At 39.2% G+C, this 23,155-nt stretch overlaps 2 protein-coding genes across 5 annotated transcripts in view; one reads left to right on the top strand and one right to left on the bottom strand.

Moving 5' to 3' along the window:
* The window catches only part of apba2b (amyloid beta (A4) precursor protein-binding, family A, member 2b), a 28,804-nt gene extending 27,013 nt beyond the window's left edge, over positions 1 to 1,791 (bottom strand). For 2 of the 3 annotated variants that reach the window (XM_037247233.1, XM_037247235.1), the window contains exon 1: positions 1,638 to 1,789. The gene's annotated coding sequence lies outside the window, so the exon portion shown is untranslated. Of the gene's footprint in view, positions 1 to 1,637 lie in introns of all 3 variants that reach the window. The other variant, XM_037247237.1, reaches the window with a different exon arrangement.
* Positions 1,792 to 3,980: 2,189 nt separating this feature from the next.
* Positions 3,981 to 23,155, top strand: part of LOC119120210 (synaptotagmin-7-like) — a 66,457-nt gene continuing 47,282 nt past the window's right edge. Inside the window, exon 1 of one of the 2 annotated variants that reach the window (XM_037246881.1) lies at positions 3,981 to 4,334. In XM_037246881.1, coding sequence (XP_037102776.1) covers positions 4,301 to 4,334 — 34 coding nt within the window. In that variant the 5' untranslated portion in view covers positions 3,981 to 4,300. The remainder of the gene's footprint in view (positions 4,335 to 23,155) is intronic. The other variant, XM_037246882.1, reaches the window with a different exon arrangement.

Genomic DNA, 23,155 nt, shown 5'->3' with positions numbered 1-23,155 from the left:
GAAGAGTTTTTATTCGTCAACATACTATAAAGAATTTGTCAGCCATAGTCTGTAATAGAATTCACTCGACTTGTACTAAGATGTCTAACTCTAGTCTGGGCACAGGTTGTGTATTGTGGTTTTGGTGTCATCTAAAAAATGTTTTTTAAGCACTCCTTCATAATGGGAGCTAGGGTCACACATGGATGCACGGTCGTGGGAGGGAGAGAAGGAAGCAAGCAAGTGTGATTTCGTTTTAGCGATGTACATTTTGTTCTAGCTACGGTCATACATACAGAAGTTGTGTTTTGTTGTAAATAAACGTGATCTTACCGATGGAGGTTTCACATGATCTTTGGAAGACTTTACAATGCGTTGTTTTCATAAAATCGATGAATTTAGATTAATTGCCAACAGTAAAAGTGGCAACAGGGGTGGCAAGGGCATTCGCAGTTACACAAATGTTCACGAGGGAAATAAAAAAGTAACCCTGAAGATCCGCAAGGACAGTTCCATTATTATTATTATTATTATTATTATTATTAGAGACTCAAACAGTGGTTTAAAAAATCCAGCTTCCACAGGTTGTACATCTTTATCCTGATCCTCACCAAATTTTAATGGGCTCTTCCTTGGCCCACACGCCACGCCTGTTCAAGTTTTCCATTTTGCATAATCTATGCATTAATATTAACTGTAATGAGTCAGCCTGTGTATACTTTTTGCCAGTATTGTATCAATTCAACCAAATATTGCATAAAAGCTTTTTCAACTAGAATGAATGAAAACCGCAATATCTGTAACCAATGCTTGTCTCTGACTCAATGTTTTCACACGCAGCGGGGTGTTAACGGGCTCTAAAAATGGAGATGAGGACAAACAGTGTGGACGTCACATCTCATGATGCAAGACTGACTCTGCCTCCCACGAGTCCCACCCAAAGAACAATGAAGATCAGGCAACAAGCCAGCAATTGCCTGCCACCCTCTTGTTACCATGGGTGCTGTGAACATGGACTTTTGTTTTTAAAACCACATATAAAGAAAAACACAACTCACTATACATAGTTCTATCTATCTATCTATCTATCTATCTATCTATCTATCTATCTATCTATCTATCTATCTATCTATCTATCTATCTATCTATCTATCTATCTATCTATCTATCTATCTATCTGTGAGAGAAAAGCCAGGAAATCTCTTATTCAATTAGAGAAGTGCGTGGGAGTGGGATAGATGAAAGATAGTCTAATGTAGAGACGTTGAATGAGCTCTTTAAGGAAAGGAACTCACGCACTAATCGTTTGATTAGGATGTTACAGGAAAAGGATCATCAATGTGAAAATCAATGTGATCCGCACGGGTGTGAGAGAATAATGCGTACCTGACAAAGGGATGGAACAACATGAAGTGCAGAGTTGGATGTGAGCATTCAAAACATCTTTTTGTAGAGTTCATTTGCTGTTTCAATTGCACCGAGGCAATCCGCCCTATTGCTAGCGCGGATGCAGAACAATTATACACTGGCTTAGCAGATCAGCATCCCCCGATCCCCAGGATGCCCTGGAGGAGAAAACGCTGATGCCCCAATCTGCCAAGCGCTCCTCGACGCTCGATGGCATCTCTACTCCCATTACTATTCAAATTCAGTCTTACCTGGATAATGTTGATGTGCCGGACAATTCAGTTCCTTCCGTGAGCCGGTACTGGCAGGCCGAACATCCCTCCGCTTCTCTCGGCGACAGAAAGCGTACTGAGTCTGACGGTAGCGGCACCCCGGAACCAGCATAGTAACATATGAGCCCACTGCGGCTGTCTGGATGGCTGGCAAATGAAATTACGCTCGACCCTCCTACCCCCCCCCCCCCCCCCCCAAAAAAAGAAAAACAAAACAAAACTCCCCTGCTTTAAATGAAATGCTTCAACAGTTTTGTTTTTAAAAGACTTTTTTTTCTAGAGGCATAACACTTTAAAATGTTCAACACGGCTTTCTGTTAGAACAAAACAAACCAATTCAGTATAATAGTCTCACCTCAAGTGTTCCCCAAGCTCAGCATGGCTCAGCTTTCAAATTGCATTTTAAATATTAAATAGCAATTTGTCTCAAGAAAGTTTCGATTTAAAGACAAACATTAAAAACAGCACTGCGATGGTTAAAATTGAGATTTGAGGTTAATAACTTCAGTTTGAATCGACGCCCTTGTATTCCCCGTTGTATTAATTTAACCTCAAATTATATAACTGAGAACAAGATTTAAAGCTTGAACTTTTCATTCAAACACCAATACTGCTATCTACTGGACTCAGTTAAGCATTACAATCAAGTAGCTTGAGGCGACAGCGCTTAAAATAAATAAATAAATAAATAAATAAATAAATAAATAAATAAATAAATAAAATCTTGTAGCGGTGATTGCGGGGTAGGGTCAGAAACGCTTCTGCCGGCAGATTTTCAAAGGCATACAGAAACTTAAATACAAATATGTGTTGCATGGCTATAAATGATACGCCTACGTTGTATGGGTACCAGACAGTCACTTATTTTATCCTCCAACTAGAATTAGAAGAATTACAAACACGAGAATCACTTGCGATGACTACGACGTTACTTCATGATACTTTAATGCAGTGGTGCCCAACCACAGGGCCGCGGACCGGTACCGGTCATTTGGTACCGGGCCGCACAGAAAAAAAGATATATATATATTTCTTTCTTTTATATATATATATATATACGCCGATCAATTAATTCATGTCCAGACGCTCGTCCCGGTCACACGACATGTTTCCCCAGTCGAGCCCGCAAAGTTAGCAAAAATGAGTAAGAATTTATTTTGAAAAATATAAAAAATGTGGGGATTCTCTCCCAATTACATCCGTCGGTGCACCTGTGCCTCTTGACATAGGTGAATTCAGGTCAAGACGCTCGTCCCGGTCCCGTCCCGAAACTAGCAAAAATGAGTAAGAAAAAGAGATGTTTGGAAAGAGGAAAAGGCCCAATGTGGAGACAGAAGAAGAGGCTGCGACTTCTAAGAAAAAAAGTTGGATTAAAATCAAGGCAGAATATCCCGAGATCGCCACAAAAGCACTGAAAACCCTGCTTCCCTTTCCAACGGGATTTTCTGCGGTTACAGCGACCAAAACAAAACTACGGAGCAGCTACTGAATGGTGAGTTTTATTTTTATGCGCTTTGTATTTGTTTTTATGCCAGTCGTATCATTTTATTTCATCGTATTTATATATTTATTATTTATTTATATAAAGGCCGGTCCGTCAACATATTGTCTGACATGTAACCAGTCCGTGGCGCAAAAAATTTGGGGACCGCTGCTTTAATGTACATCTGGGTGACTGTCGATCGCTGTCTTGAATTGGACACTAGAGGCCACCGGTAAGCTGCATTTAGAGACATACGGCACCCGTGGACGTGAACAGTTTAGTTGATGTGCTATTAAATCGACTGGACAGGCCGACTGAGTGTAATTACATGATGATTACGGCGAGACGGACACTTTTCGTGATGGGAACACCTGAGCCAAGCTGAGAACTTAAACTGTGCGTTATTTTGTGCGTAAAAGCATCCTGCGTGTTCACATTTCCACATTAACACAATTATTCCATCCGTTATGGAGACCGTGCTTATAATAGCAATAATAAATTAAGAAACTGTTGGCGACAGGAAAATTAAACGATTCTGGCACCTTCGTATTTTACTACCCGATATTCTTTTTCATTTAAAAAAATGTGGGTTCGAATTCTAAAGCAAGCAACATGTTATGGAATCAGCATTTGAGCGTTGTTATAGCTCACAGCTCGTGCAACAAATCATATATGCATATAAACACTCATGTATTCTCTAAAATATAGGTTCTTTATTTGTCATGTGCGGTCACGTATGAGAATGCGGGGATGAGGAGCAAAGCAGATGAAAGGACCAACACATGTAGCGGGCGCGCGCGGATCCCGTCGCCTCCGCCTCGACCTCCTCCCGACTTTTTTCACGTCACCCCGCCCGTCTGTCTGTCGGATCCTCCCTCAAACCCTCAGGAATCATCCCCGGGAGCCACTCGGGGCTGGGAAAAGGGAAAGTGAGAGAGCCAAAAATACACGCAGATCACCTAGACTACCTGCTCCGGCTCAGCAAGGGGAGGAGGACGCACAAGTGCAGGCGCGTCCACGCGTGCCAACCGAGCTAGACAAGAAAAGGACAACAACACATCGAAAACTGGAATGAGAGTTTAGCTTGGACACTCTTTGGAGCCAAGAGCTCATCTTTGCTGCAAGAATCAGCCTAAATGAGTACACACTAAGAAGAGTCATGCATCTCAACAGAGAAGAAGATAACACCGGTGGTGAGTAAAATACATTTCTAAAGGCACACTATATTTCTCGTGAGGAATTCTCTTATTCCATTTGATATAGTTTAGAGATCTCGCGTTGGTTAGCAGATGCCCTTGAGTGTGTCACGTTTATGTCAGGCAGTGATGCTGGGGGTCACTGCAACAAGCTGCCAACTGCCGTCCCCTATTGCTCGTCTGCCCCCGCCCCCCAAACACACTCACAAAACGTGCATCGCAGTGAGATGGGATGTTGCAACACACCCGAGGTATCAAGTCAGTGAAGCGGCCGCTGGAGCACTTGTTGTGCCCGTTGTGGCGTCTACCACAGAGGTGGCCGAGGCACAACATCACAAGGTCATCCACACTCGGCCATATTAATGAGCAGTCTGCATGTTTGTGTGTCTCCCATTTGTGTGCATGGATCTCTTGCTGATGATGATGATATGCGCATGTGTGTGTGAGTGTGAGTGTCTGGCTGGTCTATCTTTGTGGTCAGATGGAACAATTACGGTACAGAGTGAGACAAACATTTCCATCCGATTATGTTACGACAGAGTAAATAGATTGCCGTGCATCTGCCTGCGCCAGGTCACGAACACCTGCTGCTCATTGTGGTCTTAGAAGAAAAAGAGGAAGCACAATCGTTTTAAAACGCACACACACGTTCCCAATTATCATCTGTTGGACTTGGGGTAAGGCATACAAGTCAGAGTCAGGGGTCCCATGAGCAGTTAAGGGCATATTTTCAGAATATAGTACTATTATTGTTTCCACTCAGTGCACCCATACCTGCCACTTTTTTGTGCTTACCCATTCACTCACTTGTGCAGTCATACCAACATCACTTTCGCAAGAATCACACAGATGAAAGAAACTCAGGAAATACCAATAATTGACTTTAATTATTCAGTATGACAAATCATCAGCATGTGCATTTGTGTATGCATTATCATTAGCAGATCCATTTGTTGCAACGTAAGTACAACCACCACTATTCTCACTAATGAGCCGCTTGCTAATTATGATATTATGAGTCTGGCAAAGGATTGCTACGTTTTTAGTATTTATTTGAAGCTGCCAAGGTTTATGGCAGCTAATGTTTTCTACTTGCTGCAAAAAATGCTGGTTGGTGGTAACTTTTCCATTATGTAGTAAGCCCTTCAGTGATTCACTAATGATAAAAATTCTGATTAATCAAACAATCAATATAGAGACAACTAATTGCACTTGAAATATAAGTAGAAATGACAGTAGCTGCAACTTCATCAAAAAACGTATTGCGTGTGCATTAGTGAAAATCAAAACTCAAAAAGGAAATGTCATAGTACCACTTTAATATCCGACAGAAACAGAGATTTTTTCTCAAAAGCATTTCAAATCAGAAGAGAGGCTTGTAATCTTTCCATATATTTTCATAGCTCATGTTGTTCAACTGTAATTCCACAAATAGTTGTGACAAATATTGAAATTGTTTTCAAAGTGCACTTTAGGACATATTCAAAGGTGATGCAGGTCAATGACGAAAACACGAATCCAAGCTTGTTCCATATTTGAAAATATAGTTAGCATATTTCTAACCAGCATTCGTAGTCTTATCCCATTGCTGAGTGAGTGTAAAGTCTACTTTACTTTCATCTCCCCAGTGAATTAGATAGAAGTCATTGATGAATTAATTTCATTTTATTATTCTCGTTATACTAGTAATCAACATGCTCAAGTGGTTTTAAATATGATGTTATTAGGTCTTTCATTAGATCATGTTTCTTGGATGCTTGGTTATGCATTTTAATTGTATTTACTTTAGGGCATTGTAACAGCTCCTGACATCACATCACAATGTTTATGAGGAGGTTTGACAGTATGGGCTCTCTATGTGTGCATGGTTAACTTTTGCTCTTGCTGCGGTTTCAGTCGAAATGATACTTTTATGTATTTCTTAGCAAAGGAAAAATTAATTGTAATTTTGATTGAACATTTATGATCAATAAGATAGAAGATATAAAGTGGATATTTTGCATTGTAGTACTTGTGTGTTAATAGTATTTATCAATGTTGTCATCTCTGTGTAATTGTCAAGATGTCTCCATGCAAAAATGTTAATAATTTATCTAGGAACGGTAAATCTTAGTCATATTAGCAGACCCCACCCCCACCCCTTAGATAAACACTACATTATAGAGGTACTGCATGGAACCATTAGCTGGTGTTTCATTTGCATTCTATATATGAAGGGGTGAAAATCTGCTCTGGAGGGAGTCTTGAAGTCTCCTCACGTTTCAAATAAAAAACACAAAAGTCACTACATATGTTGCGCGTGTGCATTTTTGAAATATAGTCACTAAGTTGGCAACACTGAGTACGTATTCCACTCTAAATTGCAGTCCCCTAATTTTGATCATTATGTTAATTAAAACTCTTATTGGCATTGTCTTAGTATTACATAAAGCAATGATGAACAGCTTGAGACACACTGCCCCCCTGTAAATAAATAAATAAATAAATAAATGAATGAAGATTTTTAAAAAAATAAACAAATAAATAAATACATTAATTCATTAATTAATTAATGTGTAAAAATTTAACTATTTCTCCCTTAATTGTTTAAGTCCTTAAAGTCGTAACTGGCAGTTTGACCCCATTTTGTTCAAGCATTTCAGTGCCCTAGTGCACACAGCAAAGTTTGGCATTGAAGAAAGACTTTACCGTAGAAGAATATGCTTGATTGCTTGATACCCACTGTGGTCCGTGTCATCAACCCCATCAGACATCTTTATGATGAAGTAGAACAGGAATTGTGTAACAGGACTGCTTGTCCAGCATCACTAAGGTCTGACCTCACAAATACAGTCGGCCTGATCCCAGCTGGGAGTTACATTGAATTGACAAATACACCTTAAGACAGAGATGTCAAACTCATTTTTGTCACGGGCCGCACCGTAGTCATAGTGTCCTTCAGAGGGCCATTATGACTGTCAACTTCTTGTAGTATAGGCTTCACAACAAACTGATGTATAACTAGTTTTGAAATCAGAGACTGGTAAAAACTGTTCAATTAGGGTTAGGGTTACAATTGGTAATTTTAGTATTGACACATGAAGTTGATGCACAATTTGTCTTTGCGGGCCACATAAAATGATGTGGTGGGTCATATCTGGCCCCCGGGCCTTGAGTTTAACACCTATGCCTTAAGATCTGACATATATCCCAAATCGGAAACTAACCGCCAAATGGGGGGTGGTGTTGCTATTCTATATTCCTGGTCACAACGTATAAGCTTCGCTGTTATTTTGCACCAGCCTTGGAATCTCAAGTTTCAAACAAATTGGGAACGAAGGCCGGGCTATAATTAATCTGATGGGAGCGAGCGGGATCCCTCCAACCCTGAGCCACAACATTAGTAGGCAAGTTAGATTTATTGGTAAGGGATGTAAGATGCATTACTATCTTGTTCTGCTGTTAGCTGTATACTTTACAGTAAAAGAGCAATATGATAAATCATCACATCAAAAGGATGGCCAGAGTAGAAAAGTCACAAAAGATGGAAGCAATATAAACACAACGGGGCTCTGAGGTGTATGAACAGTAGTACCAGTGAGGATTCACCAAAAACAACTCTTTTTCTCTGTTGTCAGTCCCTTTGTAGAAAATAATATGAAGTAGTCATTATGATAATTCTACTCAATTTTTTTTCAGGCATTATTTGTGTGAAAGAGCTGCAATTTATTACGACCCCTCCTTTTCCACCATATGAACAAAAGTAAAGGAAGGGAGGGAGCATTTCATTTCTTATTCATATTTGTATTACAATAATAACGGGCATAAAAATAGCTTCAATATACCCCTTGGGTCTAAAGATCCATTAGTCTGCTCTTTGGATAATGAGTATGCATCCACAACACAATCAAACAGGCGAGATCAAAATGATCCACTATGTATGCCGGTTTTCTCGCCCGAGTCTCAAAACTCAAGAAGGGTAAACAAAATAAAACAGCAGAAGAAGTGAAATACTAATATTGCGTCCACTTGGAAGGTAGACACATCTGCTCTGAGTGTATCAACTCCAAAGCTGAATAATGATTTGCGTCACATTCCATAGGTGGGCTCATGCATCACTACATTGAGTGTAAAGAGAATTCTATGGAAATGCCTCTACAGCAACACCATGACGCTAAAGACAGAATCTGCATGATTGTCTTCTGTCTTTGTTGTGCCTCCTCTCACTTGACCCCATTCGGCAGTATTTCTAGTTGTACTTTTTGCTTTGCAATTATTGATAAGTAGCCGCGAGAAAAAAAAACACAAATAGAGTGCCTGGCATGAGAAGCCTTTGCAATCTGGATGAGGTTGCATCAAGGAAGTAGCCTACTAAGAGTGTGGGATGAAAGTCTTACTGACAAATATAGGGTGCTGGTGGAGCAGAAATAGATAACTGGAGACTGAGGCAGAGGGAAGAAGAGAGGCAGAGTGTAGATTTTGAGAGAGGAACGTTGTTACAGATCCTGAAAGTAAGTGCTTTTGAAGAAAAGGCAGAGAGGAGAAAGAGACACACACTGCGTTTTAATTTGTGAACTTATTGAAGCAACACTCGTCTCCAGACGCTGCACATGGTGATGATGAGACAAAGGTAAAGAAAGAATACAACTACAAGCGGGCTGCGCTTTACTTCTACTACAGAATGTTGGAAAATGGGAAGATTCTTTCAAAGTTTAGACGAAGAGCTCCCGGTTAATTGACGGCCCTTGCACACAAAAACTGGCACATCTTGATTTTTGGCGGGGATAAGCCTTGTTTCTCTTGGCAGATGTGTGTTCTGGTCTTCTTCTCCCGGAAACTCTGTAGTTCTATCAACACTTCCATCTTCATGTAGTCCTCATCTTCAAAATAGTCCTCCTTGATGACACTTAGAATTTGTGAAAGAGTAAAAAAAATCACATGCAGCCAGGTTGGATGAAGAGCGTTTGTTCTTCTTGGTCAGGAACTGTCAGATGCTCATGTCACACCTATTCTCACGCACCAAATGAAGCAACCGCAGGAGGAAAAGGGAAAACACATTGTTTAGGCGTGTAATTGCGCGTTTGTGACGCTAGTTGTTTGTGACAGACTTTTTTGATACAGTACATTTACATAATTAAGCACACTTAAAGTACTCAGTCGTAGCTGTGTGTAAAGCTACACCTCCAGTGACTCTGAGTTTTCACATTCAAATTATTCAATTATCTATGGTAAAATGAATGACTATTACACCTCATTAAAACTGCTGATAGATCAAAGGTCTGGAAGAACAAAACATTACTGGTGGTCACTTTGTTTTGGACAGCTGGTCATAGTAGTAGATATAATAAGCAATCAAGAATCATTGGTCATTAGGAATCTGTCAAACGTCTTGAAGTAATTGCATAATTAGAGTGTGCAGCAATTTAGGGAAATGAGTTGTTTTTCCCTTGGGGATTTTTACAAAAGTGCTTTTTGGTATAAAGAGCGACGTCAACTAGTTGAGCAATGTTCAGAACATTCAGAAAGGGTTTCTCCTATTCCATTAATAATTCTATAGAATCAACTAGTGTATTTTTTTGGTTTCCAACTCAATTAGTGAGAACTGTGAGGACGGATCATTTGTCCAGCCCTTCAATTGGCCGGTGACCAGTCCAGTGTGTACCTCACCACTTGCCCAAAGGCAGCTGTGATGGACTCCCTCTCATCCTTAACACTCTGTCCTAGAGAAGATGGATGGATTGATGGATGTTTTGTCCAAGAGTGGTCTTGTCAAAGAAGGGCTCCCAGAATGAGGCTATTTGTGCCTCGTCTCAGGTGTATTCTAGAGTGGTTGTATGTAATGTTGCATCAAATGTAAGAGGGCCACTTGGCTTCATCCCACATTATAGAATAGGTTACAAAAAAAATCAAAGTGGGCAGTAAGTGGCTAGTTGCTGTTTGGCTGGCTTGATGACAAAAGGTAGAGGAAGTCTATATACTCAAGATAGGCTGTTATAAGAATAGATATCAGCAGTCTCGCCAAGAACAGATGGTGAGACAGAGCTACACATAGACACCATCATCCTGCCAATACAGACAGACACAAACGACAAACACATTCAAAAGCAGGCATGGACTTGAAATCATTGTGATGAGGGATTGCGAGACATTGCGTTGCTATCACTGTCACCCTCTTCATTTGCTCCCACATTTATTTTTGACTGTTTTCTCTAGACCTGATTCTGCCTCCCCCTATTCGCCATTGCATCTTTCTGGAGTGCTCTGACAGTACTTCTGAAAGATCACTAAAACGTAGAGGTGCCAAGTTACTAAGTACAAGTACGGCGTCTAGGTGGAATTTAGGATTTTTATAATTTTTACTTCTGCTCCTGAAGATGCAAGCAGGAAAGACCAGTCAACCCTTGTACATCACTTGCCTCACCAAGTCTTGTTAAACCCTGATATCTACGTATATTTGTACTTATAATGGACTTGAATACTTTTGACACCTTAATAATTAGTTGTTAATAATTTTACACAAAAGTCGTCCCTGAGTATAAGTCGCACCCCCGGCCAAACTATGAAAAATAATGCGACTTATAGACCGGAAAGTACGATACATTTATTCCTGACTGGTAAATTATTCATAACAGGTGGTAGGGAGGCAATTAAATAAGATAATACAAAGACACTCTCAGGGACTATTAAATGTCACACAAACTTCACAGTGAATTAAATTTAGTCTGATGCACATGAGTATTATTAGGAGTCCTGGCTTACCTGGCGGGGGGGGGCTGTTGTGAATGCTGACTTTACAGCCTATAAAAGTGTGCAGCTGCTGTCTCTCACCTTAGTAGGCAAGTGCTCAATATTCTGCATCCTGCTGGTTCGAACAAACCACTATACCTGGATTTCATTGCCGTCTTAAATCTGCATGTATGTGCTTAAATGAAAGAACTCTCATCTGGTGACTTTTGAGCCACTCTAACATTTCTCTCTAGTTCAGCACAACTTTTAGTTTTTCATTGACCATCATCTTACACATTCTAAGCCAGTGATTCCGACAATTTGTAAAAAATTGTAGCAACCCCTAACTATTAAATTTATTAAAACATTTAGCATGGAAACTAACTAAACTTGCACTGGGACGCATGTGAACCCTAAATTACTGCATACATTCTTCATACAATTTTATTTATTTTATATAATTGGCCAGATAATACACAGTGTGCCTAAAATGATACTGTAAATGACTCCATAGTTACCAGCCAATCTCCTAAAAGGCAATGCTACATAGAAATAAGCTACAGAGCTCAAAAGAATGAACTACTTTTCTATTGAGACATTGGAAAGAGAGGACTCAATGGAGAGAAAAAAAAGTCCAAAATCTCAAGAATAATTTGATTTTGGAGCTGTTATCTTGTTCATTTGTATTTGGTGTTTAATGACTGAACATGATGACTGATGACTTGGGGGAAAAAAAACAAGAACTCCATCAAGACATTTTTCAGACCATCTGTCTGCCTGTGAAAGCTAAAGATGAATGATGCAACAGGACCCAAAACGCAGAAGTGGTAAACAGAATAAAACATCCCTTTTGAAATAGGCCTGATGCCAACTCCATCGAGATACTGAGGCATGACTTCAAGAGAGCAATTCACACCGGACATCACGAGAACGTTATTGAACTAGTTTTGGAAAGAAGAATAGTCCAGAATTGCTTCAGTCTGTTGTGCAGGTCTGGTCTGTAACTGCATTTGGTAGAGTATATTGCTGCCAAAGGTGGCTCAACCAGCTATAAAATGCAAAGATATGCAACTTTGCAGATTTTTTACAGCCTGCACTGACGTTACACATGTTGTGTGACGTATCATATGGTATCACCGTATTTTCCGGACTATAAGACGCACCTAAAAACATAACATTTTCTCAAAAGCCGACACTGCGCCTTGTAGTCCAGTGCACCTTATATATGGACCAAATTCCTAAATTTAAACTGGCCCGAAGCATTGTGTCATGAAATCAATCATAAGTGGCCCGCTGAAAACTATGAATCATGAATCAAAAAGACTATGGATCATTATTTTGTGATTATAAAGTCATTTGTTGCGTCTGAAGTTGAAATAAAAAAGATAAAATGGAGAATGATTTGATTTGGGTTAAAAATCTGACATGATGCATTCATGGTGCGCCTTATAGTCCGGTGCGCCTTATATAAGGACAAAGTTTTAAAATGGGCCATTCATTGAAGGTGCGCCTTATAGTCCGGTGCGCCTTATAGTCCGGAAAATACGGTAGTTTAAGTAACTGGTTAATTCCGATCCCCTGTTTATTATGCTTCGAAATTCAAATTTCCAAACCTCCCAGAAACGTTATTCCCCACCGATTAGGAATCACTGTTCCAAAAGAACAGAAAACCTGTTAATGGGCTTTCCAACCAAATAGAAAAATCACATCTGTTTTGTGCTACTGCATCAGTCTTCAGAATTCATTTTCTCTTTGCTCCGAGCCCTTTCAATAATAACTTTTGTGTTGTATGGAGGCCAAACCTGCAGGTTTTGTTGTTGGACAAGATGGCTCACTTGAAAGAAACCATGTGGGAATGATGCCAAGTGCCTTCAAGTTTTGGTTGCTATGTGTTATTCTCTCTGGCCATCTAGAGGACAAATACTGTAAATTTAATTAGTTTCCTCTTTCTTCTCAATGCGCATTTATTTTAGTGGTAGCGCATTTCTCTTTGGGACTTTGTTTTGCTTGCTAAAAGGGGAATGCAATTGCTGGGGCGTATAAGTAAAGGGATATGTTGTGGCACTATTGTAAAATGTCCTGATGCCTATTAGCGGGTAAACAAGAACAGTCAGGCGAAATGTTTTGTAATTCCTTGCATTTGAAAAAATATATAATTTAAATTAGTTACAGTTTGGGGACTGATTTTTATAGTGTATGGCTTCCTTTCATTCATCTGTATTGCACTCACTTCTGCAGTATAGCTCCTATTGCCTGGACTTTTTGGCCAGGATAGTAGGATAGTACAAATCTGAAGAAGCAGAAAGAAATAAAAATATGGTAACAAAAAGTGTCATTTCTCAAAGCTCGGAATGCTAAAGAACTCACAACAATATCAAGAAATTATATCAGCCATAATAACAAGTCTGCCTCAACCAGCACAGTATCACTGATGATTGCTATTATTGTGTGTGGTTATCGGCCATCAGTGACTTCTCTCTGGGGAAATGAAATGGAGAAATATGAGGGCACCTGTTTGTTTACAGGTTAGCCTAATGGAGAGTCCCATCACACAAATGAGGATGCTTGCTCATGCACGCATCTTTGCTGGCAATGAGGGGACGACACCATCTGCATCCTTCTATATAACAATGTCAGGAACAATGGTGACTTATGTGCATCTCTCAGTCCGTTTCCTTCCCTCTGATTTTAATAGATTGTTTAATTTTTCATAATTGATCAAGACCACCACAGCTTTTAAAATGCAGAAATTATGGTGATGAAAAGAAGCCAAGAATAGTGAGGGTGGGAAGAGAGGGGGAGGGGATGGAGTGCAACAGTGGTATGATTTAAGAGACAGGCAAAACCAAGGTGATCCAAAGAGTAAGAAACGATGGATTGAGAAAATTGGATTTATGGCTGGGCAAGAGTGCTCAAATAGCTCCGTGGCCTTGCAATGCTGAGACCAAACCAAGCTGTTTTGTTGGCCTTGGCCATCTCAGACCAACGTCTCCTTTAATGTGCGTGCGTGCGTGCGTGCTGCTGCATTTCTTTTATTTATGTATTTATATGAGTAAAACTAGAGCTATACCTTTAATATTCTAATTCATTTTGTCTCTGTCTACCTGTCTGAGTCTTTGGGTCGCAATACATCAGAATTTTGCTGAGTCTGCACCTCTTGATATTGTCCTACACTGTGGCGGCCCAGACTCACTAAAACACTGACAATGTTCTTGAATCAGACACAGGAATCAAACAGGCAGAGATGAATTGCGGAAAAAAACATACTGTAGAGGTAAAGGGAGAGAGAGCAATAATGCAACAGAGATAGAGTCTCATGTGCGAAAGGCTAAATCATGTGTGTGCATGTTTATGAGTGTGCATGTGTTTGGTAATGATAAAAGGCAAATGGGACACTGCAGATGAGTCAGGAGGCAAAATGTTGTTTTTTTTCTCAGTGTATTGGAATTTAATGATTGTGGTTTCAACTCATGGCGGTTTGGTGGTCGATTGATGAGCACATCCGCAGGGTTGTAGGTTCGATTCCGGCCCCGGCCTTCCTATGTGCATGTTCTCCCCGTGGTTGCGTGGTTTTCCTCCGGGTACTCTGGTTTCCTCCCACATTCCAAAGATATGCATGGTCTGCTGAATGAACACTACAAATTGCCCGTAAGTGTGAATGGTTGATCTTTTTATGTGTGTCCTGTGATTGGCATGCAACCAGTTCAGGGTCTCCCAGGCCTACTGCCCGGCGACTGCTGCGATAGGTGGAAAAGCAGTTCAGAAAATGTTCCTCTAACTCGCGAAAATTTACATATGATAATGTGAACTTAATAGAAATATATTGATGCTTTCCCTCGTGGTACATGCTACCAGTGATAAAATAAAAAAGGTATTTTTAACCAAAACTTTAACCACACAACAAACAACCGTACATTATGGAACCAGTGTAATAATGGAGAAGCACAGTATATACCACATTCACCCTCCTTCACTGCAATAGAAAGACTGTGACCTCTGGGACAAGAAAATATGTTTTGATGCTCCACATATACTGTGCTGTATTATTTATTTCATTTGACCACGCATGATGTGTTTGTCAAGGAAGAAGCGGTTCGCTCTGGCTGCTGCTGCAGTGATAATACAAAGTAAACTGGCAAGAAATAAAAGTAGAGTCTGGAAATTTCAGAGTCTGTTACTTCTGTTCATTGACTGCATTGCTGTATTAGACTTTATGGCTTGGCAAAGACAGTTGCCGGCTAAATCCTGCTTAAAACTGGAATGGGGTTAGCCCATTGGGTGCCCTCGGGGTGTCAAACTCATTTTTCCGCGGGCCGCATTGTAGTCATAGCTTCTTTCGGAGGGCTATTATGACTGTCAACCCAAATAAATGTATGAGCACCTCATATTATATACAGTAAAAGCTGCAAAACAAACTGACAAATAACTCGTTTTCAAATCAGACGAGTAAAAACTGGTCAAATTAAAAAAAAAAAAAAAAAAAAAAAAAAAAAGATTAAAAGTGAAGACAATTTGCAATTCTAGTAATGAGTCTTTGCGGGCCACATAAAATGATGTGGCAGGCCGTATCTGGCCCCCAGGCCTTGAGTTTGACACCTGTGCCCTAGGCGAAAATGACGTCGGGCAGGAGACACCCTGAAATGGTTGCCTATTATGCAATTTGGAGCGGTCAATCGGGAGTACCCAGGAGAAAACCCACACAGGCACGGCGAGAACATGCAAACTTCACACAAGGAGGGCTGGAGGTGGAATCGAACCCTGCACCTCTGAACTGTGAGGCGAGTGGCAACAAGTTCAGGGTGTACACCGCCTACTGCTTAACGTCAGCTGGGATAGCGGCTCTCGTGAGGAAAAAGGCTCAGAAGGATGGATGGATGGATGGATGGATGGATGGATGGATGGATGGATGGATGGATGGATGGATGGAGGGATGGAGGAATGGAGGAATGGAGGAATGGAGGAATGGAGGAATGGAGGGATGGAGGGATGGAGGGACGGATATATTTACTTGTACATCATACTTTGTTTATATGTGTCATATAAAGTGAACCGATTTTTTGTTGACTGCATTTTTAAATCAATTTAGAATGTAAGGAGAAAATCAATTGTGGAGGTTGTGTGGGACGTTTCAAAACTCATAAGGATAATACCATAAAAATCTGATGTTTTAGAAATTTGCAGGTCATAAATTCCTTTTGCTTTCATACCGTTGACTTTATCTCCTCACCCTTCTGTCGCTTTCTTTACTTCACTTCTTTTCCTCTCCCGGCTTTTCGGTGAGTCATCCTGCATGTCTGAGTAATTATACATACCTCAGGCACGCTCACGCACAATTCAAATATAAACAACTTCAGTACTCATGGGAGGGTTTTTTTTCTCTCATAGTGGTCGAGAAGAAGTCATAAAAAAAAATCCATCGTGAAAGACTTCTCACTTGTTCTACTTCCTCACAGATAAATGATGATATCAATTCTTGTTTAAGATAAACCTGTATAGTATTTGGAACAAAGATAGTCCTTCACATAAATAAATCAATGTGTGTCAGTGTGTAAAGTGAAAGAGAGGACCACACATTGCATTAAATGAGAAACGTCATTTACTATATTGTGCAAGTGTGTGTTTTAATTGCTCCCATAACAAAGGCTGTCACTATACACTATAAAACGCGATGGTTGAAATTTGCCCTTTTTTCTGTTTTAATCAATCTTGATAGTTTAAACTTTCTGTTGCTTTCAGTGTTTTGGTTAAGATCCTCCATTGAGACCTGTCCTGTTTTGAAGAGAGCGCCCGAAAAAAAAAATAGATTTCCTCATTGTCTATTGATGTAATTGCACATGATGTGTTAAACTAACAAGGTTGGAATATTTATACAACAGGCTGTAGAAACAAATAAGATATGATGATATAATGCACTGTTTTGCTTTTTCTGTAGTTGAGTATTGCTGTTGAGGGGTTGTAATAAGCAAGCCAAGCTAAATCCTGCAATGTGCAAGCTCATAAGAACACCACTTGTTCGAAAAGTGACATCAAAACCCTAACCCTAACCCACAGTAGCGATTTTACCAGCTAAAACAATGCAATTTAAGCCTGTTTTGTGGAAAAGTGATCAGTAGGAGCATAACATTGCCAGGGTGAGCAAAGTCATTTTCGTCTAATAAAATGTCTTTGAAAAGTAATCCAACGGGTGCCACAGTGGTTAGCTTGTCCGCCTCACAGTTTAGAGGTGAGGGGTCTGATTACGGCTCTGGGCTTTTTTGCAACCAGTTCAGGGTGTCCCCTGCCTAACAGGGTGAAAGCATGAATGGATGAGGGTGGCTATACTTTACAAAGCAATTAGAAGGTAAATGTTTCATTTCAGAAGTGTTTTTTCCAGAAGCCCTTAGTACTCAGTACCCTCGAAGAAGCTTTGAGCTTCAAAATTTTGAGTGACCTCTGTAGTATAGTATGATATATGATCAAATTATTTTACAGCGCATGTGATACAAGCCTGGCTGAAATTAGATGAATACATTTGGCAAGAGAGCAGCTCACGGTAACAGAGCCACTTACTCTATAGCTGTTCTCCTAATGCTATTTACTCAGTGTGTGCTTTGCATCCATAAATATACTTTCACCTCCAAAAAAGTGAATGTGACTGATCAAAATTTGGCTGGGCAACAAGCTCTGCGTCAGAGTAAATCATGAACGTCAATAACTATCCGGAACTGGAGGTTAACATTATAACTGTTAGACAGAAACACTAACTTATCAATTTATAAGACATCTTCAGTCTGCCCATAGGCCGTGAAATGAGCTCGTCAAAATTCTGAGACTAAGACTCACAGCTGCACATATATTTGATCACAGCATAACACTCAGAGCTCTATTTTCATGGCTAGTGCAAGTATAGCATGAGGCGCTCTCGAAATCTGCACAGGGGTGTGCTGGACTGGATTTTGGTGTTTTTGCAGACACATGCAGCTTGGCACGATTAAAAACAGGCATTTTGTGTCTCTGTGGACGCGAGTCGCCAGCAATCAAAGAGGCTTCTCTCATTCCCTTTAAATTGAAGTTGCAAAGAAAAACACCGTCGTTAAGCCACCATGGCGCAACGTGGTCTGCCAAATTCCTAAACAGGTAAAATGAGGCTTGCACCGACACAACAATCAAGATGCGTCCGTTTTTATGCTACGATTATAGAGCTCTCAGTCTTCCACCTGTGTTGCCCTTCAGTAATGCGGATGGAACAGCTCAAAGTACCGTAATTTTCGGACTATAAGTCGCACCGGAGTATAAGTCGCACCAGCCATAAAATGCCCAAAAAAGTGAAAAAAACCCATATATATGTATGTAAGTCGCTCCTGAGTATAAGTCGCCCCCCCCACCCAAACTATGAAAAAAAACCGCGACTTATAGTCCGAAAATTACGGTAGACTGATGGTGCCAAGGGCAGTCTAATATTTTCTAAATTAAAATGCCTGGATCCTTCCCAAATTTCAACGGTGTCTTCCTTGGCTCATAGGTGTCAAATTCAAATTCACACCATTTTATGTGGCGCATGTGTCAATAGAAAAATTACAAATTGTCTTTACTTTTAAAATATAGAGATGCATAGCTTTTTTTTTTTTAAATATCTGAACAGTTTTTACTCATCTCTGATTTATTCATCTAGTTATCAGTTATTTATCAGTCTGTTGTGTAACCTACACTACATATAAGGCGTAGACAATCATAATACCTTCGAAGGAAACTACGTCAAACATACGGCCCATGACAAAATGAGTTTGACACTTCTGCACAAGAGCCACTCCTGCAATCCGAGAGTAATTTAACCTTCTGGAAAACAAACTGATGGTTATGAAAATGCAACCTCATTGGCAAAATGTTCGCATAATCTCTTGTGATCTTGAGCCATGTGACTTTCTTCTCAAGCATGCACTGCACTCTGACCTATTTGTGACTAATTGGTGTGACTTGGTGGAATCCACTGATTTCCCTGTTCTCACATTAATTATCCTTATTTATTTTCAGCCAACAACATTCTCAAATGATGCTGTCTTCCGGATTGATTATATAAAATACAGAACACCAAGAGCCCTATTTACAGAAGGTTTGCGCTAACAAAAATGTTGTGCATATTTTATTTTGTAAGGTGCCTTGGTAGCACTCAAAAAGTCATCACTCAAGTTGTTGTATTTTAACTTTTACCATTTACTCACACAGTGACTCAAATGACCTTTTCCGTGTCCATTCTTAGGTAAACACTAATCTTAAAATATGCTAACCGACCTTTTCAAGCGACCACGCTCGATCTTTTTGCCTCCAGCTAAGTCACGCCTCACAAATGATGTCGGATTGTTTACAAAGTCTAAAGGGGCCTACTGGAAATGAAATATTGGGTTCGATTACCTGTCTGTTTCGCTGTTGTTTTATTTAATTATTTTACAATCACTCTTTGGTCTTTATGATCATCAATACTTTTTCATTAATAAATGTCAGTTATAAGCATTAATATATCTTGGAGGAAGTAGTTCATTATTATTTAATTATTATTTCAGATTTGAACCATAAGATTCTGGCATATAGACACACTCAACATTGCCAGGGGTTTAATTCCACATTATTCTTAATATTTAATGTGAATCAGATGTGCACCGGCAGCAAAACATCTCAAATGTTGTGCAGTTAGTGAAGTATAAAGCACTGATCAAGGTGATCTTTGAAGGACTTGTGCTGGTAGCACAACAAAATTTGCCAGGCTGCTGGCAGGGAAATTAGACTCAATCACTTTGTTCAGTGTGTGTGCTCTATGTTGAGCCAAGACTCAAAGTTAAGGAACAACCATGTATCGTAGATCTCTCTGGAAAAACAAAGCTTGAGGTGGTTTGATTTCACTTTTCAGAATGAGGGCTGCAACACATAGCCCAGCATTTTTTGTTGCACCGTTTTAAGTGTTTGATTGGCTTGCATTCAAGACACGTTAGACATCTTGGCTGACAATTTTGACCCGAGCTGAATCACAATAAAAAATTATAGCCCCTTTAATGCATTCGGTAATGAATAACTCAAAACAACAGCAATAAATAAGCAGGTCGGTTTTCTCATTTGGTGCACATGTCAATGCACTGAACAAGCAACAGAACAAGCTGCCAAGCTATATAACATGACGTGTTTTAATTTTATTTATTGTTTAGATTAAAAATACAATGTTCCAGTTGCAGAGGTTTTTATGTCTTGTCTACTATGTGGTATATACCGTACAAACATGATTATACTTCATTTATATGCATATAAAACATATAAACACTATATCATAAAGTGCTAAATTTAAATTACAGTGGGTAGGTCATCCACAAAGCCACACACACGAATCTAAAAATAGAAACCAGTGGCTTCATTCACCTAATGACATGGCACATTCACTTACTGTTGTCATGCCCCCTGGCTGATGAGAGAGCTCAGTGAGAAGAATTTGACTTCTCTTATGAATTAGAAATGACATATTAGAGAGAACATTAAAATATTTATGACAAGGAATTTTAGTATGACTCTACCTTTAATAACAACAAATTATTTACAACGTGGTACAGCAGGGATTCACAAAAGCCTGATTTTGCCCCATCCTCATTACTAGACTTCTCAACAGCATGCCCGACCTAAAATCTTCCATTAAACCTTGTTACCCACTTTTAGTCCCCCCCCCTTTCAAACCATTAAGGTTGAATCAAATCTTACTGTAATAATAATACTTTTTCATTAAACGAGGTCATGGTTTGGGCGAGAGAAATGAATAAGTCGGTCTTGGCTGCTATGTGGCCTGATATCTTCTGACCAACCAATCAGCAGCTCGTTCAGTCATCTCGCCTGTGACTCTGTGTGTCTATGTCGTCATTCGCTATTTTTACTGAAGCCTTCCTTATTTAATTATTGATGTGTGACACACATTTCTGAACACTGGATATGCAAATAGTGGGCATAAATGGCATACTATATCTGCTAAGACTACACTCCATGTATTGTTGTGAGTTTTGCAACCATGAATTATATGACCAGTGTGTCGTTGTTTTGTGGTGGTATTTGATTTGATTGATTGCTGTATCTGAATGTGTAAAAAGATCAACAAAAAGATACACATAAATTACAAAAGAATAGGCAATAAATGACACACTTTACATGATTAAAAAAGTGGGATGTTGTGATGAAAATATTGGGACCCATGTTTCCCACCCTTAACTTAACCAGTGGTTTTACATAGAGACACCCTCACAGGACAACATTAAACAAACATTTATGAACAATGAAATAATGATGATCCTGTCTGAAATTCACTCATAAATTGACTGAATTTAGTGTGATTTCTGGACCTGTTTAATAGAACACAAAGCAAATTAGTCAAACTAATATAAACTAAACTATATATATATATATATATATAGTTTAGTTTATATTAGTGTATATATATATATATATATATATTCTAATTTTCTTTGTGATAAAGCTCTTTATTTTCTGTAATACAATTAAAAAAAAAAAAAAAAAAAAGTCATACATTCTGGATTCATTACAAATCAACTGAAATATTGCAAGCCTTTTATTATTTTAATATTGCTGATTATGGCGTACAGCTTAACAAAACTCAAATATCCTATCTCAAAATATTAGAATATTTATTTTATTTTATATATATTTTCTGAGACAGTCCTGTATGTGTATATATGTGTGTGTGTATATATATATATATATATATGTATATACACACACATACACGTGAGAGGAACAAAGATATTTGTTTCAAAAGAAAGAAACACAATTTGATATTTATCTGGCAACCCTGCTGATTTCTCATAGCACACTAGGAGGGTGTTACCCCACCTTGGCTACTAATGAGAGAAATTGCATTTCCTTGACTGAAGTGGGCCAGAAAATGTCAGTTCATATGTTGTGAGTGAAATCCACAAATGATGATGCAGATGCTCATTTGTCATAGAGGCACAACTGCCTGTTTTAATGGCGTTCTTCCAAGACAGCTAGGAATGGGAGAGGATTGTTGACTCACTGAGCTGATGTCGTATCACATCAGGGACATGGGGTTGTCAAACATTTTTTGGTGCATACATATCGGTCCAGTCATCATATAATGCTCTATTTAATAGTCTGTGCTCCTTTGACTGGGACAGGTTTTCATTAGAAAGCTGATCTAGCCGAGCTTCCGTAAACAGGCATAAACTGTAGTGCTACAAATTGACAAAATAAAATGGAGTAAATTCAACGTCAAATTCATCAAGTAAGAAAACAATATCTTGGATCCAGATGATTTTTTTTTTCCATGCAACCACTTGATGTATTTGAGTAAGTTTTTTCCGTGTGCTTCTTCACATTTATGTCTTTTATGCAAGACGTTTTTATGGCTCATTTTCACACGTTTTTAAATTAACTCTCATAAATTATATATTGAAAACTAAGTCCTTGTAAAAGAAACAAATATACATATATTGTACTGAAAAACCATGACCACTGTCTCAATTAACCAGGTCAGTTTTAGATAATGGGTAAAGCGTTAAAATGTCAAACATTTGAAATGATTGTACAATTTAAAAGCTGGCTCAATGCAAAAACATGTGTATGGTTTTAAAGTAAGGTGACATTGCTGACACTGTTGAGCTGAGAGCCTATCAGCTGTAAATGTTGCACTCAGGTGATTCATTGCGATTCATTCCAGAAAAGCCAGACTGAAAGAGGTGTGTGGGTGTGAAGCATGCATGTAATTTATCACAGAGAGTAAAACATAACAGGACAAGAAGTTAATTATTCCACTGTATCGTGGGATTAGAAAAGTATACTTTAATTCCAGTAGAAATTACATGCTGTCAATCTAATTAATTAGAGGTAACCACCGGAGTGACCGATTTCTGCTAAACTTCAGTGTTTAATTAATTGTGTTCCTGTTGAGGCATCTGGGGGTTGAAAGGGATATATGCTTCAGTGCACAAGGTTAACAATTAATTCCAGTTCTGTAAAATTGAGAGGGTTTTCTGCAAACTTAGACTTAACATAACGCAAAAGATGCATGAGAGTAGATAACAAGGAACAGGTGGATAATTTTGTGAGTGGTTTGTCAGGAGCACTTTGCTCCT

The sequence above is a fragment of the Syngnathus acus genome, chromosome 3 (genome assembly GCF_901709675.1).
Source record: "Syngnathus acus chromosome 3, fSynAcu1.2, whole genome shotgun sequence".
Lineage (NCBI taxonomy): Eukaryota > Metazoa > Chordata > Actinopteri > Syngnathiformes > Syngnathidae > Syngnathus > Syngnathus acus.
The sequence above is the reverse complement of the archived record's forward strand: the minus strand, read 5'-3'. Positions and strand labels throughout refer to the sequence as shown.